The sequence below is a fragment of the Protomyctophum bolini genome (genome assembly GCF_963924005.1).
Source record: "Protomyctophum bolini genome assembly, chromosome: 7".
Lineage (NCBI taxonomy): Eukaryota > Metazoa > Chordata > Actinopteri > Myctophiformes > Myctophidae > Protomyctophum > Protomyctophum bolini.
The window spans coordinates 24,729,701-24,756,159 of NC_137868.1; the positions used below are offsets into that span (position 1 = coordinate 24,729,701).

The 26,459-nt window shown below is 40.3% G+C and overlaps 2 protein-coding genes across 4 annotated transcripts; both read left to right on the plus strand.

The window, feature by feature from the left end:
- Positions 1-4,576: 4,576 nt before the first annotated feature.
- Positions 4,577-16,498, plus strand: tp53inp1 (tumor protein p53 inducible nuclear protein 1; the record flags this gene model as incomplete). 3 transcript variants are annotated; one of them, XM_080769140.1, is made up of 6 exons in its annotated part: positions 4,577-4,795; positions 8,541-8,899; positions 11,679-12,189; positions 12,407-12,583; positions 13,382-13,557; positions 13,962-16,498. In XM_080769140.1, the coding sequence occupies exons 2-5, from the start codon at positions 8,779-8,781 to the stop codon at positions 13,554-13,556; spliced, it is 984 nt and encodes a 327-aa protein (XP_080625266.1). In that variant the 5' UTR covers positions 4,577-4,795; positions 8,541-8,778. The 3 variants fall into 3 exon arrangements, with proteins under 3 accessions (XP_080625266.1, XP_080625267.1, XP_080625265.1); XM_080769139.1 differs by lacking the exon at positions 4,577-4,795 and adding an exon at positions 4,886-5,420 and having other exon boundaries at positions 13,382-16,498; XM_080769141.1 differs by lacking the exons at positions 13,382-13,557; positions 13,962-16,498 and having other exon boundaries at positions 12,412-12,550.
- A 2,127-nt stretch (positions 16,499-18,625) lies between these two features.
- ccne2 (cyclin E2) lies at positions 18,626-25,731 on the plus strand. The gene is made up of 12 exons (XM_080768049.1): positions 18,626-18,705; positions 19,664-19,704; positions 19,797-19,878; positions 19,976-20,029; positions 20,558-20,703; positions 21,069-21,204; positions 21,592-21,738; positions 21,851-21,946; positions 22,294-22,428; positions 22,891-23,002; positions 23,572-23,729; positions 24,074-25,731. Exons 2-12 carry the CDS (start codon positions 19,691-19,693, stop codon positions 24,194-24,196), a joined length of 1,203 nt encoding a protein of 400 aa, XP_080624175.1. The 5' UTR covers positions 18,626-18,705; positions 19,664-19,690; the 3' UTR covers positions 24,197-25,731.
- Positions 25,732-26,459: the final 728 nt, after the last annotated feature.

Below are 26,459 nucleotides of genomic sequence, written 5' to 3' on the forward strand. Positions count from 1 at the left end.
TAATAGTCTTGTTTGCATTGACCATCTGTGCCTAGACGTGCACAAGATCCTCTAAGGCTTTGTCAGGAAGCTGATTCTACTTGTTTATCTCACTCGTCTTCTCTCTTCCCCATCATTTTGTCAATGTTTCCATTGCAATGTTTGCTGTGACTATCTGTAGAGTACAACAACGTCTCTTACAGGTCATGTTTTACAGATTATCCCAGTTTGTCCACTTAACTATAGGCCGAGATAAATGCTACATTTTGATCAGTTCAGACTAACAGCCACAGGCACCCAGTAGGCAGGCTCCAAAGTGTTCTCTCTTCCCCATCCAGTCTCATTTTGTCAATGTTTCCATTGCAATGTTTGCTGTGACTATCTGTAGAGTACAACAAGGTCTCTTACAGGTCATGTTTTACAGATTATCCCAGTTTGTCCACTTAACTATAGGCCGAGATAAATGCTACATTTTGATCAGTTCAGACTTCAGACAGCCACAGGCACCCAGTAGGCAGGCTCCAAAGTGTTGTTTTGCATAGTAGAGAGGAACATTTTGTCTGTCACACCTTGTATGCTGCTGTTGTCTGTTGCCCATTTGCTTGCCACACCCCAAAATTACCTAGTCTAACTACCTTTTCTACTGGGGGAAAAAATAAGGAAAACATGAAAAGGCAGTTGAAATATTTAATTCTTCTCTAGAGTGATTTACATACCTTCATTTTAAGCACTACTTATTCTGACAGAGAAATGAAGTGACCAGCATACAATAGCAGGATGACCTCAACCTCTATTATAAACTTGCTGGTGTTATGAGGTGAGGCTGGAGAGTGAACTCAACAAAATTCTCTCCATGAAAATGACTGGCAGGGCGTTGCATCCAATGGCTGAGCGACCAACCCAAGTCTATTCCTCCCTCCTGCTGGTTCTACACCAGCTGATGCAACTCTGCTGAGGGATGTCACTTTCTTCCAGTCTGACAGCATTTCAGTAATTCCAGACAGCAGTGCAGAGTCTGTCTCTTTCTCACTGGGGTTGCCTGACACATTTCTTCACACATGTACTGTATGTTTATTTCTCTCTCACTCTCTCTCTCTGCATGTTGTGTTTCTCTTTGGCCTTTTCTATGGATAGGACTCATGAGTCACACCCATCACAAAACCATCTGTTACTCAAACTGTTATTTTTTCCTGGTGTGTTTGGTTACAGTAGGTGTGGTTGACTTCCCCTCAATCTGTTACTGTTAATACTGTACACTACAGTTGGCTTTGACGTGCGTTCCTCACAATAGGTATAAGATCTAAGAGTTTTTAGCTTTGATCCTTACCAATCGGGTTGATGTTACAATACTGACCCAATTACCATGTGCCATGTTTATATCCTCAATTAATAAGTACATCACCGGAGTACAGGTTGTCACAGCTTAAAAAGATATGCGACTGGTAGCCTGATCCATCTTTATTGAAACATCCTTTTTCCTATCAAAGACTTAAGATATTGGGCAATATTTTCAAATTATTTTGTAATAATTCTTGTGGCATTGTTAAATAGTGTACAGAGCATGTAGATAGCTAATACAGTAGTGGTATAAAATACAAGTCCATGAATGATTTGGGACCTACAGTATAATGTTTCACTTCTTGATTCAAGTCGCATTCCTGGATATATCCTTGCCAATCAGGTATGAAGCTGTGTTCTTTGAGGGGACGTCACATCAGTGCATCGTTTGGAAGTGAGAAAGGATTCAATTGGTAAAAAATTTAAACTTTACACTGAATGTAGACCTTTGTGTTTTTACAGCCTTGTGTTTTACCCTCAGTTTAAACACACAGTTCTGCTACATTCCCGCGGCACATCACTTTCTCAGGGCCTTTGACATGAGCTTCCTTTTGTTGCTTTTTATGTACTTTGGTGCTGGCCTTTCCATTGGCTGCATTTTTCCAAGTGGAAATTATTAAAATAGTCATTGAGATTCAGATTGTTGCACATTGTTGCTGTCAGGCAGAAACCTTGTATCTCCATATTAACTTATTATTGTAAATAATACTACTTCATCGTAAAAGAGTGCTGCTTAAAGATCACGAAAATTGCCGATCTACAAGCTCACAAAAAAATATATATTTGAAAGTGGTTAAGTCTGTGAGTTGTATTAATATTTAACCAATAATTAAGGTTATTAACATGGGCTTGTGACTAAATAACTACACTGTCTGGCTCCATTGGAACACAGGTTCCTTTTCCATTTCCTGAAAAGTAACTGCTTTGGATATACAAGTTTTCCATTTTTATAAATTGAGGGAACATGTAGAGTGATTTTGTAGTGCACCATTTGCATGGTGTCTTGCAGCTACTCCTTTTCTTTGTGGGGAAAACATTTACAGTTATTCTTGACCAAAGTTATTCTAATCTGAAGGATATTCCCCAAAATGTTATAGGATATGACCCAAAATGAGTCATTTGAAAACGACGTTATGGCATACCAAATGGAAACAACACAGGGTCATTGACCTGTTCTTTTGCTAGCAGAGGAGGCGATTGTGCAAGTGATTCCAACAAAGTAAACATTAGCCAGATTATATAAGAATGTAGCGTCACATTGAGGGAATTAACTTACATTGTTCAGAGCGTTGAATGTGTCATGATTCATGAATGATATTTTTGGGGCCAGTGGGACATTTTGTCTTGAACACCTAGGTCAACACTTTTTGCTATGATGCTAACCTGATATGACATGACATTAACTTTTTTTGCGTGTGAAAAAACAATTTACTATTCATGAAAGGCCATTTTATTTTATGACAATTATGTTTGTGTGTAATTTTAGAATCCAGAATTATTCTCTCTTCTCACTCACTTCCCTCTTTATCTCCAATATGATGGAGAGGGGAAAAAGTGACTATAGCCAAACACTGTTAGAGTTACAAAACATGTACACTGGAAGCAGCATGCCTTCCAAAAGTTGTTTGTCGGTCAAACATTCAAAGTAAGGCATAATATAACTGTCTACTGTGGAAAAGTAGAAGAGAATGGGATGGGGGCGGGAGGTAAAATGTACATCTTATCAGTGTTTTGATATCAACACCGTACAGGTGTGTCCTTGTTGTGTGGGAACGGAAACTTTGCAGGCAATATCTTGTTCCAATGTGCACACCTGTCAGTGTATGAGCACATGCGAGTGCATTCATTTTTCAGATAGATCTTAAAAGAAAATGTGTCTCATTCATACTTACTTATTTGGCTTAAGTTCCAGGGAACATGTGTCTGTGCCATGTATACAAACTGTCCCCAAGGTCAAGGAGTCAATTAGCATTAGGCTACTCATCAGTCCAGTGAAAGTCTAGAGAGTCAGTATCTGTTCATGGTCGGGACTTGTGGACCACACACTTAATAAAATGTTTTTTATTGAGCTACAATTCCAGTGTAGTGACTAGTGAGAGTAAAATTCACTCAATTTGGGTCATGGTGCTAACAAAGTCTAAGAAGCCTTGACCTACTGTAGACACCAACAGAGGATGGCGTAACAGAGCTGTTACATATACGTAAACACATTTTAAATTCCTCTGAATAAGAGCCTGTGGTGAATTAATGTCCAAAAAGTCAAAAACCAAAATGATAACTTTTCCCCCATAAAAGTAAAGCATGTTTTAAATATATTGAATGGCTTGATAACATTATGTTATAAAAGTAGCCATATTAGCAATGTTGGCAGACAACTGGCATATTTTTTGTTGTTGTTGGAAAACAGACAATTGTCATTGTCATATTTAAGCATATTGTATGACAAGCATCACTTTTTTCCAATAGAACAACATGTTCATCTGTGTCCATCAACCATCATGACCACTACACAATGTTTCCTGGAGGCTCTTTGTCCAAAACTAATGCCCTTTACTCCAGATTATAGATGGGGGTTGGTGCTCTGGGGCAGGCCCTGCTTCTAATTTGCACCCCTTTATAGCTATTAAGCCCACTGCTGGTGACCTAGAATCCTAGATAGTAGACTTATAGGCCTATGTACTGAACATGCAGTACATTTTTATATCCACTGACTGTGGCTGTGGGTAGGGATCAAATCAATGTTGCATGAGATTTTACGTTAAACAATATAAAACATTGTGTTGTCAGGATAATTTCTGCCCGCAAACCAATAGGACCAACCAACGAGTTTATGGCGTTGTTGACACTTTAATATATATCCAAACTGCCAGAAAGTAGCAATAAAGATCCAGGTTATGAGTTAGGATATAATGCATTTGTAACATATTACCTTTTGCACATCAACCATCACATAATGATAATGTAAACCTTGAGGCCATAAAGTTATTGTAAACAACACCGTTGTAACAGCGGGATGTTTAGCATTTTATTTTTTGGCGTTAAAGAAAATAAAAACGTTATGAGACACTCCCAGTAAAAACTTGGGTGATTTGCCCAGTCTTGCCTTTCTAAGGGAGGGTCACGTGCGATGGTGACAGTCCGTCAGAGAAAATAGCGAGCCGCGATTGGCTGTTGGATTTTCGACTTGTCCCTCCCATAGGCTGTCCTTCGACGCGTCACGCCGATCAGCTGTTAGTACTTCCATAACAATAACAAAAGGAGCAGTTGGGACTTCGGAAGGGATTGGAAAAGAAACACTGTGACTCCGAATGTAATAGTAGTCCCTTAACATTATTTTGTATTTCTTCTGAGAAGAAACCTTCATTTTTATTATTTTCGAAAAACAAAATCTACCTCAATAGGACTTTGTTTGCAAGGACTTTGTTTTGCAATATATATATATATTTTTTTTTACGGTTTACATTTTTCCTTGCCGCAGGTGAGTGTCGGTTCTTTGTTGTCTCTTCACTGAACATCACGTTCTCTTTAGTATTTGTGTGGATTCCAGTTGTTGATATTTATTCGTATTGGCAAAAAACACACAATGCATTAAAAATAGCAACAATTAAGTGTAATTTTACAGTACAATCATGATAACCTAGGCCTACTAAAAAAAATACCTACTTGTGGATAAACACTGCATTTGACATCGTCCCTGCGTGGTCTATTCAAGGCTATTCAAAACTGATCCATGGTTAAACGAAGGCATTTTGAACGGTAATGTATTGTGGAACTGGAAAGGAAATGGTATAATTGAGATAAAACTTGGTCGATGTGTTGTGGTACGCCCAAAAGGTGTAGGGTTACAGCCGAGCCTCCTCCCCTTCCCCATAAACAAACAACAGTACAACACTGAGCAAGCCTACTGCCCTAGGTCCAGCTCTACCGTTCACATTACACTGACGTTATTATTTAGAGGTTTTAAAAACCTATGTATTAGGGTTAGTGTATTAGCCAATTGTGTCTAATCAATGTGTCAGTACTACTGTGTGTTTCCGTTGCATAAACAAACATCGTCAGAAATGTCGAAAATGACGTAATCGATGTTGCCTCGTCCTTGGTTGGTGCGTATATTTTGTGTTTATATTATTTATTGTTGTATGGGGGGTAAACCATGATTGGCCTGCAGCCTGCTTAAACAATCAGTCACCGCGAAAGTAACATTTACCACAGTGGAGAGGCAAACGTTATATTTGGCGTTACCCGTTCATTTGCGTCTTGTCGAGTCTTGTAGCCTCGGGGTCGGGGAGACAAACAAAACACGCGTGAATGATTTGCTAAAGATGAACAGGTGCACGAGATAACTACGTCTGTTGATCGGTCACAGCAGGCTACTGTAAATAAAACCGTTACACCCTCGAAAGAGAAAAGCCGTAGGCCTTCCCATCACCGTCCTAAAGTCGCAGCTGCTCTTTTCGTTTGTTTCCTCAAGTGTATAGTAACTTGACACCACAGAAACATGTGTAAAAGACGCAAAACATATCTCAAATCTGATGATAATGAACACACTGCTCATTATTATTCGTATTATTGTTAATTATTATTATTATTATTAATAATTTATTTTCTTCTTTACCGAGATGTAGTCAGTACTTGTCTATAACATTTACCACTGCTGCCTTTTGGTTTAAGTACAGGTAGCACATTATATAGTTAGTGTGTTTATTGATATCATCAACTGAGACAAATCTTTTGTTTACTGTTGATAGTTAGAAGTTAGTATGTTACCATGCTGTACTTAAGCTCTACCCATTTAGGAAGCCTGCTCCATCTGCCACCCACCCACCACCTCTCATCTGTCACTGCAAGAAATCAATTCAGGCAGAATTAAGGTTATTTACTCTCCTGCCTCCAGTGAGGTCATGACCTAAGCACGAAGTGGTGGGGGTGCATATTCAACCCTGAAGAAGGCAGACATGTTGGTTTTTAATGTTCTCATTGTCCTAAATGCGACGCTTCGTTTCTCTAGTGCTTTTCATTACAAAATGCATTAAATTCACCCAGTAAAGGAGGAGGTATTAACCCAGGATCTGCAAGGATCTACATTGCTAGCAGGGTCCAGTAAGACAGCGACTGTAGAAGAGGCCAGAGATCATACCAGGAATCCACAGCCATCACGATTGCTGTTAAATTGATGTAGCATCATTATAAACTAACTTTAAAACCCAAATTTGGTGTTAAAGGGCGAGGTTGCGAGCATGCATCCGCCTGGGTGACGGCAGACTGCTGGGAGAGCGCTGGCGCTTTGGCATGGGGGATCAGATCAACATATGGAATGAATTCTGTACTGACCATATATGGAGCGTGTCTTGAGTGTACAGGGTTTGATGAGGTCAGATCAACATATGGAATGTCAAAACAGGTCAGCTGCATATATGGAGAGGGTGGCAGCGAGGGAAGTGTCTTAAGTGTACAGGGTTTGATGAGGGCCAAGGTAGGACCGGGCCTTAATTTTCGGGCTTGATGAGACCTCTACTAATAACTTTGGGGCGGGCCCCTCTAGAGTTTGAATGGTCAGGTATCAGTCCAAAGGGAGGCAGCAAAGAGGAAGGACGGGTGGGGTAGGATCAACATATGGAACAGGTCAGCTCCATATATGGATATCTAAGGGTTTGAGGTCAGATGTAGAGTTGCTGGCCGGCTCCATATATGCAGATCTAGGTGATGATCAAGTCTTCTTCATATATGGCTATCCAGGGTTTGACGAGGTCAGTGTCGTGATCTTCATATATGGAGATGGCCATATATGGTTGCGTGACGTGTCACAAGGTGTGACCATATATGGAGGCGTGACACGACTGACGGGAAATGCAGGTTTTCATGGTAAAATGCAACCTGTGGTCGCAATAACAAACAGCAAAACTGTGGTACCGTTGGTCCTAAATCTTACAGTAAGTCCTGAGATAGCCAGCCAAAACTAACATGGCTGTGGGGAAACATCTTTGGCATCTGGATTTGGATTCTATTTTCATAGTATCTTTTATGAGTGTCTACAGGCGAAGCAAATGATACATGCATCTGTAAACATTTATGACCTCGAACATACACTTGAAGTTTTACAGTGCATTTGTTAGATATACATTACAATCTCAGTTATGGTATTTTAGAGCATCTCCACTGGAGATGGTTAAGGGATGAGAGTCTCTCATTCCCTTCCCTTTTCCATATTTTATTATGCATGATTGCGAACGCAGTGAGCACTTACTACCAGTAAGACGCGCAAACGCGGGAAGCGAACGCAGCTCGTACATATTTGGGTTTTGGACGTATAGCTGCTTTGGGGACTCCTAATATGGTTATGGCTGAGTCACAAATCACTCAGCTCCATATATGGGCACAAAAGCGGGACAGACAGACACATCACTCAGCTCCATATATGGGCACAAAGGGGTGGACACACGGACACACAGACAGACAGACAGACATGATCTGCTAGGTCTCATTTGCGAACGCAGTGAGCACTTACAATGAGACCTAGCAGATCATGTCTGTGCGTGTGTCCCCCCTTTGTGCCCATATATGGAGCTACGTCCAAATATGGAGTGTGTTGTATCAACAAATCACTCAGCTCCATATTTGGGCACAAAAGGGGCCAGTGATTTGTTTGTTGTGGACCTGGCCCCTTTTGTGCCTATATATGGAGCTGAGTGATTTGTGAGTCATGGTGACATGAGTGTGATGGCGTTCGCTTCCCGCGTTCGCGCGTCTTACTCGTAGTAAGTGCTCATTGCGTTCGCAATCACCGTGTTCGCAATCACTGCGTTCGCAATCACTGCGTTCGCAATGAGACCTAGCAGATCATGTCTGTCTGTGTGTCCGTGTGTCCCCCCTTTGTGCCCATATATGGAGCTGGGTGATTTGTTTGTGATTGATGCAACACACTCCATATTTGGACGTATAGCTGCTTTGGGGACTCCTTATATGGTTATGGCTAAGTTAAAAACTTAACTTAAAAATAACTTAACTTAAAAAAAAATCTTAAAAAAAAATCTTAAAAAAACCCAAATATGTATGAGCTGCGTTCGCTTCCCGCGTTTGCGCGTCTTACTGGTTTTAATAAGCAACTTGTCTGGACTATTGCCAATACCCAAATTATACTGTTGCAAGAAGCTACACAAGTGAGACACTTCATGTGTTGTCTTCTTATACCATCTCTCATCCTCTCCCATGTCTTTCTTTCCCAGGGCTTGTTGTACTTTTGCACTTTTCCCAGTGACTCTGACCTTGAGCTATGTCCAGACTGAGCCCAGTCACCCTCAGATGATCCAAGGTCCTTATTGATGTACTTTTGCACCTTTCTGGAGCCTTCCCCACTCGGTGGACCCTGCAGCTGATGACCAAAGTTCCCTCAACCCACCTTCACCCCCAGCCTTGTGCCACCCCTAGCTGCGGCCCCCTTGTGTCCCATCAGGACATCGCGGGATGTTCCAGAGGTTCGCTAGTGTTCTTTTTGGGGACGATGTGGAGGAGCTGAGCCGGCTCAGCGGCCCTGGAGAGCACAATGAAGAGGATGATGAAGACTGGATCCTGGTGGACTACTTGGGTTAGTCTCTCACACAAACACACTGTGTAAAGCCCTGTTGTGCCTGTGTCACAAGACAAATGTCATCAATGAATACTGACAAAGTAATGTCGTAATGCGTTAATTTCACGCAGTGTACAAATGGATCGATCAAGTGAAGTGCAAAAAATAACTGTTCTATCAACAAGCCACAACAGTTAGTTGATTCAGAGTTTTAGCAGTCTACTTAATTCTATAGAGATGGCTACAAATTGTAAATTGTACAAAAGATTGTAGAATGATTTAGCTTTGCTATTTCCGCCAGACATTTCTGTAAAGTCTGATCTACTAGTCGCAGCCCACTTACAGTATGTGCTGCTAAGGCTGTGGCCATGATATCAACCCCCAGCATCCTAAACCAGCCTGTTAAAATCCCCTCTGCATTAGGGTGATGAACTCTGCATGCCCTGGAAAAGATACCATTCTCACTTTGCAGAAATAGATTGTTTACATATAGCTAATACGCACCCACACACACTTGCAAACATACTATACACTAATAGATATATTGCATGGATATACGCACGTGTACAGCTGCTAGCATTTTCCTGATGGCTGCGAGTGCCACCTGGCACAGCTTTTGAGCTGCCCATCGTTAATCCCCCACTCGTCCCGACATGGCCCTTCTCCTATTCCACAGCCTTGTGAATATTTCAGGTGTGACAGCCGCCTGGTTCAGCCTCTGGAGGGGAAAGGGTTGGCAGTGAAGGCGTGTGGCAGTTTATGGGCAATTCCAACCTGTAAACGGGTCAAACAAAAGCGTCTGAGGAACTGGGGGTTGGGGATAAAAATAGGTCTCCTCCCTACTAGAGTTACCACTTAGGGAGACTTACATGTATGGGCAGTGGGCACACAGGCTGTTCGGATTTTCCTTCACTAAGATAAAAGTGCATGAAACACCTGTGTACAGCCTCGCCCCAATTATTGTGAATGTCTTATTTATATTTTTGAAGAAATTCATTTAAATGTGGAGCTTTTCAATTCTTAAATGAAGAAATTCCCAGCAAAATGTCTCAATAGAAATAAGTCACAAGTAATAAACTTTGTATGATAGCATAGATCTGAATATTACTTTCTGACGTCTTTACAGTGTAGGCATTAGTGGTTTTCTGCATGTGCATAGAGGCCATTTATGAGCAGACATTGTGTTGCCAGTGCCACACAGGGTTTTAAGATCATAATAGTGGTATTTTACACATTTATTTTTGTGCAAATTGCCTGAAACATCATATACTGGCTTAGACATTAGACATAGGCAGTCTCAGGTGATAGGATTACTTGCTAACTGGCTTGGACAATCATAGGTGGTGTAATCCGTTTTGGGGTCCTGCTGCGGTCCTTAGCAGGATGAAGTGCATATCACATAGAAGGCTCAGAGTCAGCATTGAGGAGCTTGCACTTGATTTGTGTAAACAAGGTATGCCTGACAGAAGACGGGGGTGGGAGTGGAATATAATAATAAAAATCACACCTGTGTGAAGTGAGGGATGCAACTCTGTGTGGGGGCCACAGCCAGGGTGCCGGCCTGGTTTCTGGCGAACCGCCCCACGTCCGAAACGGTAGAGAAATGATAGTTACCATATGGGAGTCGCCGGGGGGGGGGGGGGGGGGGAACATCCAGAGCCCCAGCAGCGCGCCCAGGGGGCCGGGCCGATTCTGGCGAGCCGCCCCACGTCCGAAATGGCTGAGTTATCGTGTGAAGGTCCCTCTACTGTACTCTCTACTGTACTGTACTGGCACGCCCGAAATCATCATATATATACAGGCGGTGAAAAACAACCATGCTATTTTCGTGCTCATACCCAGGCACCTAGCCAGCCACACACATAGCTCCGTAAGGGAGTGGTTGCACCACTCAATAATATCTCAAATTCATATAGCCAAGTACCCAAAGAATATGGACTCATGTGTCACTTTTGTGAAGCTTATTCTAAACACGCATGCACAAATCTTGCACACTTTAAAGAGATTGTGCATTTAGCAAACTATTGCATATTCAAAAACATGAATACAGACAGACACAGCATTGTGTTTTTGTTTATCCCAGAAGGACTCGTCTGTCTGCCCTCTGCACTTTGGCCAGACATCCCTATTTGACATGCTGACAGCTGAAACTCAAAACATAAGTCTGGCTGCAGAGACAGTTTGCTTTTAGAAACAACTTGGTTCAACAAGTGGTCATGGAAAATGTCAGTGTATTAAAGACATTTTTAATTATGTTGGGTTGGGGTAGCAATAACTCATTGAGTGCGTGCATGCGTGCGTGCGTGCGTGTGTGTGCCTGCCACACATAATATTTTTTATTTTTGGTCAGACAGGCCACAACAGCTTGGTGAGCGGTGTTACTTGCCCCTACAGTAGTACTTTCACACCTCTGCAGATTATTGTTTACAGTTGGGCAGGCTCAGTGAAATGTGTGCTGCAGCACCATCTTCTGGTAGCTTGTGTAAATTGCACATATTTGTAAACATAAAAGGTTTATGTCCTGTTTATGTAACTATAATTGAAAGGAATTATATTAATTTATATATATTTTATGTATGGTGATCTACTGGTCTATGTAACCCATCCAGGGTTAAGTTCTCCATCCTCTTTGCTACCCAGTGGATGAAACACTATACAATTCTGTCAGGGTTAAGGGGCCATGGGCTCCTACATCCCTACAAATACATTGCCCATGTATCTAATGGGTAGACCATGGCTTCCATATCTGATTTTCAGACATTACACTTACCCATGCTAATGTTCTGTTTCTGTACAGCTGAGGCCTGTTCCAATGCACGTGGTGATGGCCTTCCAGGAGCTCCTCTGACTCCTGAAGAAGAAGAGGATCTGGTGATGATTCCCTCCCCAATGGCCAGCCCTCCCATCCGATATGCCTCCTGCACATCCCTCGACTCCACAGCTGACACTGACCCAGACGGGGGCCCAGAAGACGACGAGGAGGAGTTGGAGGAGGAGGGAGGCTTCCTGCGGCTGGAGGCTCGCTCCCTTGAGGAGAGCTGGTTTGTCACCCCTCCTCCCTGCTTCACCGGCCACAGCAGCCTGCCCCTCCTCCTGGAGACCAGCCCCCTGGAGAACCTGCTTATTGAGCACCCCAGCATGTCAGTCTACGCCCACCACAGCCCCCGAAGGCTGGCCCTCAACCCACTGCCACGCTCCCTCAACCTGGAGCTGGACCTGGGTCTGGTAGCTGACACTACACCTGCCAAATCCACGTCCACAGTCGGCAAGGAGAAGGGCAGACGCTCCCTAGATGCTCCACGTCACAGGTATGGCTGTGAATTAAGACTTTGTTCTGATTCCTGCCTCTAAAGTTGAGCTCAGCTTATAAGAATAACTTTGTGCAATCCCATAAGTATGAACATTAAAGACAACTAACTGTAAAACAGCAATAGACACACTGGAGAATCTATGCATTCTTTCTTTAGCATATGGAGTCGACTCAGCTGCTTACCTTTCTCATTGTGTTTCTGTCTCCCCCTGGAGGCCAGAAGTGGCTGTGGTCCAGCGTCGCATCACTCTCCACTCAGCCTGTTATGCCGCGGCCCGCTCTACCCACGCCGCCCTCCTCCACCAGGTGCATCTGCAGTCTGGGCGCTTGGCTCAGCGGACCCAGCCCCTGTCTCGTAACGCCCTACGCCGCCTTAAGGCGAGACACCCCAGGTGAATAGGGAAAAAAAGTTAAATAATAGCTATCACAATGAAACTTCTCCAGTTGATTACTTATATTAAAACTAAGATTTTTTGTATTACAAGTTTTCTGAAATTATATGTTTAAATATGCAAATTAGGCATTATATGCGCTAATTTGCATACATTTCGGGACGATAAATCTGAAGATCGGATAAAGCCAGGTTCAAAATTATCATTTCATTTTGTTGACATATTAGAGACAAAGAAAATTACACATGGGATTTTTGATATCTCTAATTATCATTCCACAAATCAGAAAATAGTGTCAACAGGCATAAAAAACCCAATTTTCGGCATTTTTTTGGTATAAAATGTGATGTAAATCAGGCTGTGAATGATATATCAACAAATCCATGTGTAAATGTCTGCGGAATATAGTTAGGAATAAGACTGGAAAGTTTGGTGTATGTGAGTTCAACTGAAGTGGAGATTCTTTGTCCCAAGTATGAGGAAAACTCATTTTGAGAAAACGGCCTTTAAAGATTTGTATTGTAAAATTCCAAAACGTTTTATTTGAAGCCACTATTTTGAGACAAAATATCTCATCCAAACCTTGGCAACAACATATAATGGCATATATCATTGGAAAGGTGTGGACCTCAAGCTGACTGTGGTCTGATCCAAATATGGTCACTTCCTTTGTACCAACAACCAATCATGAGAATAGAGATGGTGGCTTTTCACCCCGAAAAACGAGCTGTCATTGGCTAAAATAAACTATCCAACTAAACATCTAAATCTGTATTTTTTATGTGTATTTTGCTTTAGTTTGAAAGAAAACATGTTTAGGAAGCAAAATAGCAAAAAAAAAAAAAAAAGAAAAATCATGATTTCACCTGGGGTGTCTCACCTTAACTTGCTGCGCCAACCTAATGGAGCCAAGCAGACCAGGGCCAGCGCAATGATCCTCCACCAGCCTAGCCAGAGACACCTCAACTTCTGAGGTGAGGACCCTGTTCTCTTTCACCATCATCTATATCATGAGCCCCTATACCTCTCCACTGCCACTACATTATCCTCTCCTCATTGGTTACCAGCCCAACCAGAGACATGTCAACAACTTGTGAGGAGAAATGGTTTTTTGAAGTCCCCCTTTCTATTATAATTGTACTAGTGCACTTCCAGATGAACCCCAATTCCTTCATCATTGCTTTTGGGAAATCCACAGCAGCCTTTGTCTAATTAAATGTATACAGTGGTTGGTACATTTTATGCTCTACTAGCTATTTTAGTAAGTCAACAATAGGTTTCATATAATTCAAAAGACAGTTGGCTGATTTAGGAAATAATCAGCCACTGTGGCCAGTGGTTGAATATGTTATCTTCTGTCCTCCTCATTCAACTACAGATTGACACACAGAAAGGATGTGTCCCCTGTCCTCATGTATGCTGTTGTCCTTTCCAAAAGTCCTTCCTTCCATCTATCCAGCTATTTCTCCTTCTGACGGAATTGCATGTCACAGGCAGAAATGGAGTGTTGCGATCTTCATGGACACCATATTATATAGAATCAATGCTGTAGGTCACTTTACTCAATGGCAAATTAACAGCCCCTGTGGCAGAACAGCTGTGGCTTTCATCCAGTGAGTGTATGTTGACATAGTTTAGAGTACGGTAGTTGTGTGATGTCATAGTGACATCATCAATCTCAAGTGGGATTTTGCGGAGCGATTGCGTGCCATCTTAAATGTATTATACAATATGGCAAAATGTACAATTGTATTTGTCTGGTAAATGACAAGTTATCTAATCATTGTGAGAGATTTGCCCTAAAACATTGCCAGGTGTGTCATTACCTGTCATTACCCAGCAATGGTCTTATCTCTTTTTAGTCAATATACAGTGTACATCACTATTATGAGAAAACAATGACACTTTTGATGGCAACATGTTGCTCTACAAATCCACACCTCCCACTCCCTTAGCTGTGAGTGAACTTGCCTTTGACTTTGTAATTCAGTACTTTTCACAATATTTTTTTTAGAGGAAAAAAAAGAAAAGGTAAAAAATACTGGGTTAAATATCACTAAACGCCTTGTTTTAATGGTAGCTTTGAAATGAAAAGAAATGTAAAATGTATTTAAAAAAGAAAAAACTTCCAAAATATTTTTAAAAGGAAAAAAACATATTACATATCAGTATGAAGTTGGTATATATGCGTCTATGTTATCTTGTATAGGTATGTTTGATTATGTTAGTGTGCGATATGTTGCATGGTTGTAGAGTTGTTAGCGTTGAGATGGTTAAAAAAAAAAGAGAGAAAAAACAAGATTTGGGGTTATTATCTTGTATTTGTTCTTAAATCTGCAGTCCACTTCTCAGGGTCATAACCAATCACCTTTACACTTTACAAATGTTGATTACTTGATGGCTGATAATTGTTATTGCGTGTATTGGAGACTGTCCAAATTTGTCCCAGTATGCTTTCCCTCATGAAAATGTTTGTTACTAATAATTGACTTCTCAAAACTTTCTCCTTAGTCCCAGGACTGTGAAAATGATTTTTTTATAACTCTCAATCGACTGTTTAACGTCCATCAAGATGGAGTCAAACCTGGTATTTTTCAATGTTGTTTATATATATATATTGCTCACTGTATTTTACATGATTTCAGTGTTGTATTGAGTTTGTCTTCTACCTGTTTTATTTTCTAAGTTGCATATAACTTAGTTCCATTTTGTTAAACTGTTAGACTATTTAAACCAAAAAGTAGCATTGATCTTTATCGTTGCAGTAGTTTATAATACTGTAATTATTTTAGTTATCTTTTTTTCCTTTTTATTTCTAACAATACTTATGGAAGAACAGGCCTTGGTGCTTTGAAATGGTGGATATTGTGAGATATCCACCATAGGGAAAAAGCCCATGTTAAATCACCAAGGAGCTTCACTTTCCAATTCTCCAGTAAGATACTGTATGATTGATTTTCTGTGTAACCTAATAGACATCTGTTTTGTTGTACTCTGTGGTCATATTTAGATGGGACAGCCAGTTCAGGTGTATTAGGCATGGTAGCATTAAGAAAGCTAACAAGTATTTGTTAGGTGTGTGTACGGTAGTGTAAATAAATGTAGTTGTTATGATAGTTGAGTGATTATCGCTGTTGTATTTAACCTTTTTTGTTCTATTTCCAATTATTTGCTATTGAAACTTGCAATCAGTCGTTTTATTTAGTTTATGTTGTAAAAGATAAATACGAGGAAGGGAATGGAGTGGACATGGTGAACTGTCTTCTCATTTTGTGATGAGTGAAGCTGGAAGGAGGAGCCGTTTTGTTTTAGTCCACAGCCGTTTGTGTCAGCTCTTCATAAAGAAATTAACAGGGATTTGTGTGTTTTGTTCTATGCCTTGAATTTGTTGTTTTGGATCATGTGCCTTCCAGGTTGAAATGACAATGCATCGATGATGAACTTGAAACTTTTATGTCAAAAAGAGACACAAAGAAAACAAAAATCCAATATCAAAAATGTTAACTATGCACCACTGGAGGTAACCTCTTCACTCTTCAAGACCCGCCTGGCCCATGTACAGCTTTTATAAGAAACAATGTAGCATAACTGTTTTCTCCTGTTTTTTTGAAAGTGTGAAGAATATTTTGTGGCATTTTTCACCAAGTGTTAGACATTTTGTTTTTGTATAGTTTACTGGAATAATACAGCACTTTGCCAAAAAAAATGAAAATGTGTAGGAATTTTAGGTTAACTTAATTTATCAACCTATCTGGTTCCATTCTTTATATTTTGGACATATGACAGATCAACTCATTCTATTTTGATGGTGATCAGAATTTGCTAAACAATGTGGGGTCATCTGTTTTAAACTGTAATGGTTAATACATGTGATCTGTTACTAGTCTCATCAATAAATGTTTTCATACACACAAACATTTACTTTCTGTTTTCATTGTTCATCCTTTAGCACGTTTATTGTAAACTTGTTCATTTATGGATAGGAGGATATTTTTACTACTTGGACCGGGCTTTTCCGTATACACAACCCTAATGAAAAAAGTAATTGGAAAAACACAGCCCCCTCACGTATTAGAAGGCAGTGAAGGCACTAGAACCAATTTCTAAATACTGAATCAATCAATGAAAAATAAATGTATTTCTTTAAATCACCCAATTTCTTCCCTCTTCTCTGTGGCTTTTCTGTTTCTGGAAATAGCGGATTTTCTGCAAAAGTTTCCCCAGAATACGGATGCTGGGATTTAAAAGGTTAAAGGCCAAATTGATCAACAAACCTTGCATGACCATGTCAAATAAATAAATAATCATTGCAAAATGTTCTTTTATTCAATGCATTTTTCCTTTTTACAATTTCACATTTACAGTATAATTAAAAGTGAGGGGCGCTCTTATTGTCATACATCACATTCCGTGCTCAGCCAATCAATCCGTGCTCAGCCAATCAAATAATCTCAAATTTTATCACAAATTTGATCAACAAACACACAAAGCTGCATGGGCACCTCAAAAACAGACTTTAATAATTAACAAATTACAGATTTAAGTATCTGAAGATAAGGCCTGTTTTTAAGACTTTAACTAAAATACAGGATATAGAACACGCACATAAAATAAATAACAAAAAATCACACCTGTGTGAAGTGAGGGGTGCTCTTATCATCATACATCATCATGGCGTAAAATAGACTCTATGGTCTCCATCTTGTGCCACCGATTGACCAGGACTCTCTCTTGACGGGCTATTGAGTCTACAGGAGCAATTAGAAAAACAATCATTCATGCTGTCTGTCATGCATTCATTCTCAGGCTCACTAATTTGAAAGTGTGAAACCCAGTGAATCATATGGGAGTGGCGCACTGCATATTAGCATCAAAATGCCCTGGTCTGCATACCAATGCACCAGGTGTGCACTTTTAGTCTACTTTTCAACAACAGCCTTTCCCTCTCTCTGCACCCCCCTTATTCCTGAAACTATGAATGATGGAGAATCAGAATACTGAGCTGAGCTGGCCATCTGATGATACAAGAGAGAAGTTCCATTATGAGTTCAAAGGAGAAAATGTTGGCTTATAATTATTGAGCCATTACATAGGTTGTACAATAAAAAAATGAACTCAGAACAATAGGTTGTACAATAGGTGGTACAATAAAATGAACTCAGAACTCCAGAACTCAATATGCAGTACAATAGGATTACCACACTTGGCAACATAAATTAAATATCAGTAGCTTGATAACTTGATTAATCTCAATTTCGACATATATTTGTTCTGTTGGTTTTGTTTATTTTATCTTAATTTTTTTAATTTATTTTGTCCTGTTGTGAATGTATCATTTATTTTATATAGTATATGTGTGTGATTTTGGAAATGTATGTATTTTCTTCTCTTTGTGTATGTCACTTGTGTCCTGTTGGGTTTTCACCAATAATAAAATGACTAATGAATAATGTAATGTAGCCTATTATACACTAAACACTATATATACTGTATATACACACACAATCGAAGCTGGCTTCTGTTTGACAGCAGCTCCACGTGTTCAGTTTGTTTACATCTGGAGTAAAAAGCACGTTGTCGTTCCTAGCGTTCTCTTCATTGGCTCAGCGTGTGAGAAACTCCTCCCACACAGGCGGAACTCTAACACGGAACCATTGTCTTTGCTGTGAAAAACCCCAAAACAGCTAAAATCCCATCGTATGTGTTTAATTATGAAGTGAAAACCATGGCATATATCACATACACGTCTGCGAAGTCATTTAATTCTGACCGGAAAATGAAGAAAACACTTTTAATCGTAAAAAACATCCCGAGTCGTACGCTGTATGAACAAAATGGGTACATGGGCCAGTTAAACTCGAGGAAAGAAACCAATAACTGTCACCTTACGTATACAACAAACTGAAAGTATTGCACTTTTGGAATGTAACCTACATTATTGTGTCTTTATAGTTACTACTACTACTTTATAGAACTCCGCATTCGAACATTTTAGCGCGTTTAAAACAGCCGGGAATAGACATGCGCACTGGTAGTACGAGGCAGACACAGAGGCTGTCTGCAGCATTATAAGTATTGGCGCCGGCGCCAGCTGATCCATTCATTCTTTCTTCGTCCTGGAGGTAAGAGGACGCGCCTGTAAACTCGTCGTTACTCATTTTAAGAAGGAGTTTAATGTTATATTGGAGCTGAAAATATCGTTGAGTTTAACATCGTACATTTCCATTGTCCCGCGCATCCTTTTGGACTGTTTATTTTTTCTTCAATGGCGACCTAAACAAACAAGCGTTTCTTCAAACTACAATCTGTTCTGTCCACGTTATCTTGGATAGATTGCAAATATATTTCTGGTTTGGATCTACTGTTAATGTACAGATGTAACCGTTAAACTGGCTATTTATCCCACTGTAGTGGTGTTTGTTAATGTAACGTAGTGTGGACGTGGATCAGTACATCATGGACGTTGCAGAAGTGTAGTAACGCTACATAAAGGATTAGAGTCATAAAGGATTTGTCTTTTCGTGCCAATTCGTGGTCGTGGCTATGTAAGATAGCAGTATATATTATGATATATCGGTGTGTTGTGGTAGTGTATTATGGAGGGTTTGGATGAGCTTTGCGCGAACCAGAACAAGGCAAGGTTGAAAGCCTCCCGCTTTGTAGGCTAAAATTGGCGGGTGTTCGAGTTTCACAAATCGTTAAAAATCTACATCTAACTAATGTGTATGAAAATTCTATCAACGCTATGCTATACTTGGATTGTATAGCTTTAGTGTAGACCCGAACCTCTGCTCAAATATTACAATTATTACAGTTTTCCATGAACAAACAAGGAAGCGACCCAAGACTAGTAGACTACCCCCTCCTATTTAGCTGGCTAATAATATAGCTAAAGTTAGTACTACTGGGCTATTTGTTCTTTATGTACATGTGTTCTCCGCGACATTACATAGGATACAGTACAGTTAATTCTTAAAGAGATCATTTATCCTCAATGTGTGCATCACGACTTGAAAATGCTAATTTCAGTAGCTGGCTTTGCACGCAAAGTATTCTGAACTGTTCCTTTTGTCATTGCAGTGTGAACTGTAAAACCGTAGCTTCATCATGTCTAGACGCAGGTAAGCTATGGAAATAGATGCATACATGCATATGATACAATTAATGTTCCTCGTTGATCATAAATAATGCCGGTATGCCTACTCTACTACAGTGGTCGCATCACATTGCAAGCAAGAGACGAGAATGCACCAGAGCAAGTGGCAAAGGTCCCCCCAAACAAAAGGAAAACAGAGGTTTGTTTGGCCATTAAATAAGTCTTATTTTGACTTCCCGTGTGTTCATTTTATTGCTATACTGTGCTGATGTTAACTGTCGTTTTTTCTTTTCCAGCCGCCCAAAAATAATTTGCAACCTGCTGCCAAGAAACAAAATTATGAAATACAGGTTAGTGTCTTACAGTGCATCCTTAACCTTCCCTTATTCAATTCATATGAAGCATTAAAGAACATCTATTTGTGTTGATGGGAAGATGTCTGGTAGCTAATGTGCTGAGTCGCTGATAAGTGTGTGTTTTGGAATATTATCTGTGTCATCGGTTAAGCGGTGCGCGCGCTTGATTGACCCCGCGTTTTGTGTTCCTACCCGCCTTATTTATCTCCCGGGCATCCAGTTTGAGCCTGTTGTGCAAATAAGTTACAAAGTTTAATTAGGCACTCATAGTTTTTGGTTGTTTTTACAACATCAAGAGCAGATATTACTCCTTGCCCTTAACTCCATTTTTATTTGAAATATGTGCACCATCTTACTTGCAAAGTGCTGTATTTCCCCCCCTTGTGTCCAATTGCTTATGATGCTGCTTTTTTACCCATTACATGCTATAACACATTCTGTATTTGTTTTTCTTGAGATTAGCTCAATGCTAGCATGTATGTCTTATTAAATTAATTGCTGTGTACACAATCTGTATTATAGAATCGGTGGTCTCAAGAGGGTGCAAGTCCATGTGTCCTTATCGAGACTCCACATAAAGAGCTGGAACCCACAAATGACCCATCAAGGTTCAGACGATACAGATTCAAGAACCTCTTCATCAAACCTTCACCTATACCCTGTCTAAGGTGTGTGTGATTTTGACACTATTGTACTTGAGTAAGCTGTTTTGTTTAAGTAGCCTATATTTATCTTCACTCTACTTTGTATGTGCTGTGGCTGCGTTGAGAAAATGTTACTTGGCCAAGTTTAAGTTAACCTTGAAATTGGTCTTCTTGGCCCAGACCACCACGCCGGTGTGGTGACTGCAATGTCAGCTTGACAGTGTCGTGGGTTCGAACCCTGATGCCAATGACTTGCTGCGGGTCACTCCATCTCTCTCTCTCTCTCTCTCTCTCTCTCTCTCTCCATTTCCAGTCTACTGTCTGTCTTATCAATAAAGGCATAAAAGCCCAAAGGTCTTCAACTTCATTTATCCATGTCTCCTTTCCAGTTGGGCAAGCTCAGATGACGTGTGGATCAAGATGTTAAATAAAGAGCTGAAGTATGTCCACGATAAAAGCTACTTGGAGCAGAATCCGAAGGTGCAGGCTAAGATGAGGGCCATTCTCCTGGACTGGCTTTTTGAGGTATATAGCTATTCTATTTGAGGTATTCGTTATGATATAAGACCTAGTATTGTATATCCTACACAGGGAAATCTGGGGTGTTTATTCAACTCTGTATACATTTTTTACAATCTTAAGACTGATTTTTACTAGCGGCATAATATGGAAACACAAAACGGAAACGAGATCGTCATCCAATTAGAGCTGTGTGGCAGTTGTTTGCCTAATGCTCCACAATGGGGCAGGCCTTCTGTTTTGTTTCACTTTTGGTCTACACCGTGTGTAGCACTGAACATGAACAAGCAAATATTTGCCTATTAAAAAATCATCAAAACATGTGTTATATGGTTAAAAGGTTTGTTGTGACAACAAAGAAGGCTGACTTTTCTGATCTTGATGAGTTTGCAGGTGAGCGAGGTGTATGCTCTCCACCGACAGACTGCTTACCTGGCCCAGGACTTCTTTGACCGCTTCATGATGAGTCAGGTGGACGTCAGTAAGGGGAACTTACAGCTCATCGGCATCACAGCCCTCTTCATTGCTGCCAAGATAGAAGTATGTTCCTCAACATCTCACTTTATTATTTTGTGAGTAACCCTTTCCTGTACATTTTCAATCCCCTGACAATGTCACTTACAATACTGTCTATTGTCCTTTCTTCTCCCAGGAGATATATCCACCCAAGATCCATGAATTTGCGTACGTTACGGATGGAGCCTGTGATATGTGGGACATCCAGCGGATAGAACTCCTGATATTGAAGGTAGGTTAGCACAAACTGTTAGCACAAACTGTTAACATACTCGAACCCAGTGACGGTTTGAGACTTACTTACTGCCATTATGCCAGCTGTCTGTTCTGGGCCTGCATCTTTATATACAGGTACCCCAGGTGTGATGCAGGGTAAGGTTGAGAGAGATGTTACATAAAATATACTTGAGCATGTTGTGCTTTTACCTTTTACCTATGTATTTTTTAAATTCTGTTTAGGCTTCACTAGTTGCCCAAATAGTGGGAGTTTCTGTTCTCCAGCACAGTCTTTATGCCAGATAGTATTACTCTCATGATGTACTTAACAAATTACTCATATTTAATCCTGTTCTTCCCCAGGCATTGGACTGGAACCTATGTCCGGAGACACCCATCACCTGGTTGAAGCTCTATGCCCAGGTTGAGACCCAGACAGATGGTGACAACTTCTTGGTGCCTCAGTATTCACAGCACACCTACATCCAGATCACACAGGTAAGGGCAAATGGCAGTACACAAAAGAGTTGCACAAAAGTTATCTAATAATTGTGTGTAGAGCATGTGCTACAGTATTTATACTATAACTGAATCTGTGTTGCTGTCACTCCCCACTTTGACAACCACTGGTATAGACTAGGCCCTAGTGACTAGGGCCTCGTCTATACTAGTCACTAGGGTATGCACATGACATTAACATACCCAGAAGTTATGTGGGAACATTACTGAGTGGCAAAAAACGACTTTCTGGCCTTGACAGCCCATACATCCAGACAGAAAAGTCTGATTGCATTAAACAATGTTAAACAACATTAAACTCACTTTGCTGCTCGATTGACACTCACTTTAAGCATGCGCATACCCTCTATTAGTGGTTAAGTAGCAGTGTTCAGTCAGTTCTGCAGTCCTGTGTTGAAGATTTTCATGTCTTGTCTTGACATTAACTTTATTGTGTTGCAGCTGTTGGACTTGTGCATACTGGACATCGACTCACTGGATTACTCCTACAGTGTTCTAGCTGCTGCTGCCTTCTGCCACTTTTCTTCTTTTGAAGTGGTTCATAAAGTATCAGGTATGAGCATCGCCTTAACTTGACATGAATGTGTGATAGTTTTGCCAAAAGTCGTTGTCGTGTAGTTGCTCTTGAATGGAAGTGCATGGACACAAGCTGGCATTTCTTTCTCTCAGGGAACCTCTACTAATCTACCCACACTAACAATTGGGGAACTAGCTGCTCAAACGCATATATATATATATATATATATATATATATATATATATATAACTAACTACCGTAAGCTTAGTTGCTGAAACATGTAGTCACCCTGACGTATAGAATGATGGTATCATGTCCGCACACCATTCTTAAGCCCCCAGTAGTATTTTATTAGGATTAAAAAATCCCAGTAGTAAAAAATACTACTGGGAGCTTAAGAATGGTGTGTGTGTGGACATCCTACCTTCTGTATGTATTTATTTTGTTCAGCACCCATCAACTTTTTGTGAGATGTGCATGCTTCCATTTTAGATCTTGTCACCCTGAAGTATGACACAGTTGGCTCTCGTCCCCATTCCTATTGCACATACTCATGGGTGATGGTTTCTGAACACTCTTGTCTGCCTGCCCTCTTATCATTCTAGGTCTGACATGGGAGAGCATATCTACCTGTGTGCGGTGGATGACTGCCTTCTTTGATACGGTGCGAGGACTGCCAAAAGTTGAACTAAAGAACTTTGCCAAAGTTAAGATGGATGACCGGCACAACATCCAGACACATGTAGACTACCTGGAATTCTTGGTGAGTTTTCATGTGGTCTTTTTGTTGGGTTTTCACTGTTCTTCACCTCTTGTCCTGTCCTGAAAATGTGCAGTGCTCTCCTATCAAGTGAAGTGTAGAACTTGGTCACTAGGTGGTGCTTTGGCACCAGAAACTACATTGAGTGGTTGTACTTCTTGTCCATCTTTCCTGCTTATATTTGATATTTATGTCATGACCATATTTCCTATAAATCCTTGTCCCTAAAATATACCTAGCTTATTTCCGTCTTACCTTGCACAAGCTGAAGTACGATTGTAAACATGAAACTATTCCCCTAAATTAAGCCTCCTTCCTGTACTGATATGTACATATTCCTTTTACAGGGAATGGCTCACGAGAGACGGATTGACAGCCCAGACTGCCAGATGTCGCCTGTCACCATGGGACCACTGTCACCAGATATACTGACTCCACCCAGTAGCACAGAAAAACCCACCAGTCACTGAGATTCATGGACTCGTCAAAGCTCTTACCTCATGGAGATTTTAAATGGTGAAGCAACTGTAAAAGAAATCTACAACCACATTTCATCCAGACCTATCGGGGTGAACTAGGACCGCCCCATTGGTGACCAATAGGACAGGCTTTTACTAAATGCCTAACTTTTAGGTTTCTTATTTTTACATGCCATACCTATTGCTTTTATCGAGATTGAAAGATTGTTCTAAATCAAGGCCTGAGACCAGAAACCTGCACTCCTGGTGTTCATTTGAACAGAAAGTTGTTGTCTCCAGGTGTTGAATGCTTAAGTGGCCAGAATGCCACATGCTGGTTCTAGTGGAATTGTGAATGAACAATTTCTGTCATGAGACATGAGCTGTCTTGGGACAGGAGGTACAGAGATGCTGTATCGATAGATTGGGTTTTATAATGAATGTTTCCCCATCCTCAGTGTTATTGCCCTATCTCAAGAAAGTATTTAATTGTGTGTTAAGTGAAAGGGCAAATTTGAAGATGGTGAGAATCACTTTAATAAGGTACAGGAATGTCTTGACCCAAGTGGTGACGGACACATTAATAACTTGCTACTTTTAATATCAAGTATTGGGGCTAATTCTCTTCTCCAATTTAGTCATCCCAATTCCTGTAGCTGCTCCTGTGATGGTATAATATCATCATGGCTGACATAGGGGGAGGAACACAGCTTGTGGACTTTAGACACACGAGCAACAAGCTGTTCAATTCTGTCTCCTCAAATCCTCCACAGATGTGTGTTGCCTTCTCCAGCTGCAGCATGGTACCTCTCCTTTCCACCTCAAAGGGGGTCACCTTAAAGGACCAATTCAGCACTTTTCAACCTAGCTTCATATAATAGGTCCTCACTAATCATGATAAAATTATTTTTTTCCCCCTACTCAGTCTGTCTCATAGGAGGGCTGTGATCATGATTATTAGTGAGGACCTATTATATGAAGATGGGTTGAAAACCGTTGAAGTCGCCCCCAATTAGTGTGTGTGGCTCTAATTTTCCTTTTGCCACTGTTGCAACCTGGTTGCATGTTCGAGTTACATTCCTGTAAAACTTGATTTCCGTAGGTAAATTACCTACAACTGTGTAGAATTCATGTTTTAAGGCATTGTATTTATTTCTTTATACGCCTAGTTATGTACAATGTTTTTATATGTAAAAAGAAATACAGCTATGAATGGAATTACTGATCACTGCCAAAGGCAAAAGTTATTTATGATTTTGCTGTGACGTACTTGAAGGTGTGACACGTTAAAATAGTTATTCATTAAATGTGTTGTACAGTTGCCTGTCCTCTCTGAAGGTGCCTTAAACTTAGCTATGTAATCTACAAGCTGTGGTGTTAAACCAAGATGCTTGGTGCAGAGGCTTATTATGAGCCTTGTTGAACACAACTGTGACTCTTTGCTGTAGCCTGCAGTATTGAAAGAAATGCCTTTGTTCTTGTTCTTACATCTGCAGTTCAAGTGAGATCTATGTAAACTGTAGATTCTAAAGAATGCCTTTTATACACAGAGTAAAACCAACATTGAACTTTTTCATTGTATTTTTAAGTAAATGCTCAACAGAGTTTAAGTTGTGTTTCTATGATCTTTATCATCAATGGAATTTACTTGTGTCGACTTTGCATACTGTTCTGTACTGTCATGGCATAGGATTGCCATAATGGAGACTCTTACTCTTTGTTCAGATGAAGCATACATACACGCATATATATAAATAAAATTGCCACAGTTTAAAGCTTGCCTTACGAGAAAGGACTAACGCAGCTTTTTCTATAAGACCTGGTTTGTTTTAGAAGCGCATTTTTCAGTGTCAACCATCTCAGATGATGCAATTTGAATTTCTAATATTCTTTAATCCATTACCTATAAAACTTACTTGCTTTTCAAGAGTGCAAAACTTCCCTTGGACATAGCTTTGAAAAGATGCCTTAATATACCGGTAAGTGTACCAGGATTTAACACAACCTGACTGTTTTCAACCAAAAGCTGAACATCGTTCAGTACGTTCGTACGGCATACTATAGTTTTTCATCATTTTTGAAGATTTGAAAAAAATGACGAAAATACAAAAACGATGGGTTATAGCCCATGTTTTTTGAAATTTTGGAAAAAAAAGTTATCCTCGTTTCTCATCATTTTGGACCATGGGCTATAGCCCATATCGTACGGCATACTATAGCGCGCCGTTTTTCATCATTTTTGAAGATTTGAAAAAAATGACGAAATTACAAAAAC

What these genes read in the sequence shown, in the direction of transcription:
- ccne2 (XM_080768049.1), top strand. An exon ending in TAGAACTCCTGATATTGAAG is followed by an intron (nt 21,947 to 22,293) that starts GTAGGTTAGCAC and finishes GTTCTTCCCCAG; the next exon opens with GCATTGGACTGGAACCTATG. An exon ending in CCTACATCCAGATCACACAG is followed by an intron (nt 22,429 to 22,890) that starts GTAAGGGCAAAT and finishes ATTGTGTTGCAG; the next exon opens with CTGTTGGACTTGTGCATACT.